Source organism: Oxyura jamaicensis, chromosome 23 (genome assembly GCF_011077185.1).
Source record: "Oxyura jamaicensis isolate SHBP4307 breed ruddy duck chromosome 23, BPBGC_Ojam_1.0, whole genome shotgun sequence".
In the NCBI taxonomy this organism is placed as follows: Eukaryota; Metazoa; Chordata; class Aves; order Anseriformes; family Anatidae; genus Oxyura; species Oxyura jamaicensis.
In genome coordinates, this window is record NC_048915.1 from 6,329,366 (window position 1) to 6,335,280 (window position 5,915).

Genomic DNA, 5,915 nt, shown 5'->3' on the forward strand with positions numbered 1-5,915 from the left:
AGCACCGAACCCAGCCCTGAGGCTCAGCGCTCGGCTGGGGGCTCAACGCCCAGCCCTCGGGGCCGCCCTTCTGGGAGCGCAGCATCGCTCCGTCCCCATCGCACGCTCCATTTCCCCAGGGCCCTCGCGGGTCTCCCTAGCAAATACCGGAGCTTCCTCGGGGCTGACACCAAGGGAAGCAGGAACTTCACAGCCCGGGATCGCGGCGGTTATTCTGGGAGCCTCCTCTCGAGCTCCAGCTCCTGCCCTGGCACAGGCCCAGGCCGCCAGACCCATCCTTCCCCAGGGTGCACCCCTGCTGTGCTACACACACGGCAGCTAAAGCCCAGGTGCCCAGAGCTGCCCCCCAGCACCCCTGGCAATCCCCAAGCACTGCCCCAGCACCCTCCCTCTGCCTGCCCAGGACAGAAGGGATGCAGACACTGCACAGGGTGGAAGGAGCTGTGTGCCTGCAGGCACAGCGATGCTGCCAGGAGCCAAACCCATCCCGTTAAACACAGGTGTTTAAAGCTGGTGCAAGCTCCTCAGCAACAGGCCCTGTCTCTGCAGGCTGCCGATGGAGAAGAAAGGCCAGATGAAAGAAGTGTGCCAAGAGGACTGGGGTGGAAGAGATGTGCAGCAACATCAGGTCCCAGGGGCTGATGGCAGGAGGATGGGCCCAGCAAACCGCCACCAGCTCCCCCGGCCATGCCCCTGAACAAAGGGGTAGCCCAGGTCAAGCTCCTGGAGGACAGGAGAGACCTAGTTCAAGGCCAGGAATGGCTGTTGCTACCCATGTCCTGCAGGATAATGTTATTCCCTTCCCCAAAGCTGCCTGCACAGCTGAGGGGTTACCTTTTCATCCATCTTCAAGGCTCCCCAGGCAGACCACCCCCTGCTGTCCAAGGGCCTCTCCATCTGCTGGGTGGCATGGGCTCCCAGTAAGCCTTACAGGGAACACCATACACAGGGGACATTTTATTTTTCCATTAAAAAAAATAGATACCAAGTCCACAACCTCCTAACGGACATTACAGACATCAACACCACAACATGCAGACTAAATACCCTGACAATATTCCTGTCCCGGGCAGGAGGGACGGAGGCAGCAGGCACCACTTCGCTAATCACAAAGGCCAGGAACTCCACAGGCACCCCTAATACCACCAGGGCAGTTTTGGAGTCTCCCACTGGCCCCACCAGCTCCCACAGGCACTGGAATGGAAGGTGGCTTCTGGGATCAGATGCTGGCCCTGTCCAAGGATGGACCTGGACATTTCTGCTCTTTCTGAAGTCTCCTCACCAGCCCTGGACATTCCCAGCAGCAGAAGCAGAGACAGTTAAGCTAAAGCTGGGCAAAGAAATGGGGGCTGCAGCTCCCTGGGGCAGCCCCAAGCCCCCAGACAGCACCGTGGGGAGCTGCCAGCAAAGGAGAGAGCAGGGACAGGACCCGGAGCCTTCAGCCTCCCTGGAGGCACCACAAGGGATGGGGTCAGTGCAGAGAGACAGGATCAGGAACCGGGCCAGGTGGAGCAGTGGAGAGAGCAGGTAGCGAGCAGCAGGAGCATGGGAGCGACTGGCCCAGGAAGCTGGGACCTCACCATCAGCCTCAGGGAGTCCAGCTCCAGGACAGGAGAGGTCTGGTTTGAGAGGTCTGGTGGGGGGCACCTCAAGCCAGCGGTGCCCAGGGCAGGCTCTGCCCATCGAGGGAGAGATGCAGCCACAGACAAGGCCAGGAGCGGAGGCAGAGGGTGGCAGTGGGGACAGAGCATGGGTCACACCTGGGGCCAAGCAGACACAGGGCACTCAGCAGAAAGTGGGGATGGAAACTGTCATGGGGAACAGGAGTGGCTGCAGCCTGTCCAGCCGGGAGCCCTCAGGGCCCTACTTCTGCATGTCGCATTGCAGGAGGAGGACGATGGAGGGGTCGCTCTTTGCTGCCTCCTTGAACTCCTCCAGGGAGATCTGGTCATCCTTGTCCTTGTCCATCTTTGTGAAGATCTTGTCAACACGCTGCTGGGGCGTCAGCCCATCTTGGTTCATCCGCATCATGATCACAGTCCCCACCATCTTGTAAATGGCCTGAAGCGAGGAGAGGAGCAAAGCACCAGAGGGGGGACATTGGGTGGGCAGAAGGTGCCAGGACAAGGCAGGGGCAGGACTGCTGCCACTCTGTGCCCTGCACAACTACACCCTTGGGCATTTCAGACAAGGCTTTGGAGAGAACCCATTCTTTGGTGGCCAAATGTGCCCAATACCCGTGAAAAGCCAGGAACAATGCAAGCTACCCCAACTTATTTAAGCACCAGTACCTCAATGATCTCCAGCATCTCCAGGCGTGTGATCATCCCGTCCCCATCCAGGTCGTACATCTCAAAGGCCCAGTTGAGTTTCTGCTCAAAGGTCCCCCTGGAGGTGACAGACAGGGCACAGATGAACTCCCGGAAATCGATAGTCCCATCGCCATTCTTGTCAAAGGTGCGGAAAGCGTGCTGGGCGAACTTGGAGGCATCTCCATAGGGAAAAAACTGCGGGGAGGAGAAGAGAGAGAAATCGAAACGGGGAGGGGAGCTCAGTGCAGAGGCTGCTCTGTGGGGAGCAGTGTCCCTGCCCCAGTAGGGTGGGTGCTCCAGTCCCGCAGGCAGCATGCAGGTCCCCAGCCCAAGCCCACCTTGATGTAGAGCTGCTGGAACTCCTCCAGGTTGAGGATGCCGGTGGGACAGTCCTTCAGGAAGCCCTTGTACCACTGCTTCAGCTCCTGCTCGCTGAACTCTGTGCTCCTCACCAGGTCATCCAGCATCTCTGGGGCCAGCTTGCTGCTGTGCTTGCCCATGGCTGCACCTGGCGGGGGAAACGCGGGGCTCCTGCATGCTGGTACAGGGCCAGCCGTGATCCTGGGTTCTGCACTGCCCCAGCAGCTGGCCAGCCCCATGTGCTGCCCTACAGCAGAGCCACCCCACCTGGCTGTGGGCATCCATTCACTGCCAAATGCCACAACAGTGACCACAGCACCAGGGCTGGGCTCAACACCAACGCTCAGCCATGGTCCTTGCTGCTGGAACTGCCCAACAGCAGCCCTCAGCACAGCCATGGCCTCATGTCCAGTCCCCCCTTCAGGCTGCTGGCATTAAAGTAGGGAAAAACCTCACCAGCACCATCCAGCCTGCAGCACCCAGCTGGCCACTGGTGCCCAACCCTTGGTGAGGGGCAGCTCTGCAGCCTCACACCCCAGCACAGTGCAGCAGGGTACTGCCAAGCCCGTAGCTGTGTGGGCAGCACGCTGAGCAGCTCCGATACACACCGTGCCCGCTCCCACGCAGCCTTGGCTGCCAGCACTGCTCAGCCTGAGCAGCAGATGGCTTGCTGAGAGCTCTTGGAGCTTCTCTCTCCATAAAGTTGAGAAGTTTACCTCCAGCCCAAGCTCCATTGCCCTTTGCACACAGGATTTCCTGGCCACATGGGCTTGCGGGACCTGGGGGTGCCCTGGGATGGGCACAAGCCTCTCCCCAGCATGATCCAGGCTCCTTGCCTTCCCCACCAGCCCCACTCCCAGCAGGCAGAGGCTGTTTCCTGCCCAGCATCCCACCAGCATCTGTCACCACCTGCAGCAGCGCTTCCCCACCGCCCCTCAGCAGCCAGAGCCAAGGAAGTGTCTGGATGCCCACGGAGCTCAGTGCTTCCCCAGCACCCCCCAGCATGGCTGCGGAGCTGCACCAGCCTCCTTGCACCACAGCCCTGCCCCTGGGACCAACTAATCCCTGCAATGTGCCATGCTCACGGCCTCCCAGTGCCCTCTCAGCCACACAAGATCTGCAAGATGCTCCTTTTCCCAGGAGGGATCAGCGAGGAGGACCTTAGCCAGAAGCACTGCACCTCAGGAGCTCCTTAACCTGCAAGTGAAGCCCCCAAAAAGGCCAGGAGGTCCTCCTGTGGGCCACAGACCCCGAGCACCCGTCCCGCACAGGACCCTGCACAGACAGTGCCAGGCTAGGGGACAGCAGCTGGGGCCAGAAGGGCCCTGGCACACCTGACACAATCCAACCCAACTCCCTTCTCCCATCATACCAGTATCATCATGGCCACTGCCTGCTGATCCCAGAATACAGAGGGGGGCCTCTAAGGATGCCCCCCAGGCAGACACCCTGGGCAGTACAGGGCACCCAAGGTTTGTACCCCCATCAGCACCCCAAGGATGGAGCAGGGCTCATGGCCCTGGGGATGGATGGGGCATCCGGGCTGGGGCAGGGGCACCTGGGGGGGGGTGCTCGGCCCCCCCGGGGACAGCTCGGGGGCTCCGGCCCCGACACCCTCCAGAGCCGGGTCCGGGGGCAGCACTGCTCCCCGCCGTCTGCCCCACACAGGGGGCCCCGGGGCCCGACGACGGGAGGTGAAGAGGCTCCCGGCCCCGACGGCAGCCCCGTCCCGTCCCGGTGGAACGACTCCTGGCCCCAACGGCCCTTACCTTGCGGGCGGCGGCGGCGCCGGGCGGGAGCGGTGCCGGTACCGGAGGGGCCGCACTGCAGCCCCCAGCCCTGGCCCCCACCGCTCCCGCCCCTCTTGTAGCCGCGGGCCGCCCGCACCTCCCCAACCCCACCCTGCGGCACCGCCCGCCCATTGGCTGGGAACGCTGTCAATCAGTGGGGGGGGCGGTAGGGTGGGTTACTGGGGGGGGCGTACTGGGATGCTGGGAGGAGAAACTGGCACTGGGATACCGGGGGGGGCGGGCCTGGGCCGCCGGGGGGTGCTGGCAGGGGGCCGCGGGGGTGCTGGATCCGGCCGTGCTGCAGCCGCGGGGCCCGGGGGTGCCTGCGGGGCCCCCAGTCCGGAGCAGAGCCCACCCAGCTCGCCCCGCACCCGCCGGTAAGGGGGTGCCTGCTGCCCCCTATAGCCCCTTCCCCTGGAGCGCCTGGGGGTGGGCCGGGGCCAGCCCCGGGCGTCGCGCTGGGGCTGCCCCCGGAGGCTGCCGATGGGCAAGGCCGGGGAGCCCCCCCCCGCGGGTTTGCAGCGCCAGACGCGGATCGTTCCCGTGGCCGTGGCCGTGGCCGGACCCGCCCCCACCCCTCTGCCAGCGGCCACTCGGGGGGGGACATCTGCCTCCAGCCGGGGCTGTGCCGGTGCCGGTCCCCCCGGGGCTGCGGGGGGTACACGGGGCCTCTGCCCTTTCCCGCCTCGGTGCCCCCCCCACCCGGGCCCTGACCCGAGCAAAGAGCGCGAGGGGGTCACAAAGCCCCAAATCTCTGCAGCTCTGTGTGTGTACGCGGCTGCAGGGACCCTTCACCCGCTGCCCAAGGGCCGGCAGGGCTGGGACCCCTCGGCGGCCGGACCCATCACCTCTGGTGTGTCCGGGGCTGGATCCCCGCCAGGGGGGCAGGATTTGGCCCCTCGGTACGGGCCGGGAGGGGCGGGGGGCGGACGGGAGCACCGGGCGGGGGGCATCCACGGGACGCCCCGGGGACGGCGGCTGCGGCACCGGGGGAGCCGCTCCCGCTCACCTCTGCCACAGCGAGACCTGCCCCCTCCCCCCCGATCCTCCCGCGGCTGTCCCCCCCGCCGTTGCCCGGTGCCTCCCGGGACCCTCAAGTCCCCCCCGCCCGGCCCCGCCGCCGGATGCGAAGGGCTGCAGCTTCCCCCAGCGGCTGCGGGCGGCACCGGCACGGCCCGGGGGCGCCTGCCCACGGGGGGGGGCTGCCCTCGGGCCCCCCCGTGGGCAGAGCCCACGTGAGCCATGGGGTGCGTGGCCCCACAGAATCCCCCGGTGCCCGGTACCCCGGGGTTGTTTGAGTGCACCTCGGCCGCAGCCCGTGGGGGCGCTGGGGCGGGGGACAGGGGCACTGGGGGACCTCTCGCTGAGCTCTCCCCCGACGCCCAGCGCCGGGGGGGGAAGAGGAGGTGTGAGGTGTTAGGGTGGGCAGACCCCGCGCTGGGGGTCCCCCCCC

General features: G+C 65.5%; 2 protein-coding genes across 2 annotated transcripts in view; both read right to left on the reverse strand.

The window, feature by feature from the left end:
* HMGCL (3-hydroxy-3-methylglutaryl-CoA lyase) overlaps positions 1-5,915 on the reverse strand; it is a 350,359-nt gene that overhangs the window by 181,292 nt on the left and 163,152 nt on the right. The gene's annotated exons all lie outside the window — the stretch shown is intronic.
* On the reverse strand, positions 933-4,554 carry HPCAL4 (hippocalcin like 4). Its single transcript, XM_035345823.1, has 4 exons — positions 4,453-4,554; positions 2,651-2,828; positions 2,292-2,507; positions 933-2,061 (listed from the first exon to the last, which is right to left on the reverse strand). The coding sequence occupies exons 2-4, from the start codon at positions 2,810-2,812 to the stop codon at positions 1,864-1,866; spliced, it is 576 nt and encodes a 191-aa protein (XP_035201714.1). The 5' UTR covers positions 2,813-2,828; positions 4,453-4,554; the 3' UTR covers positions 933-1,863.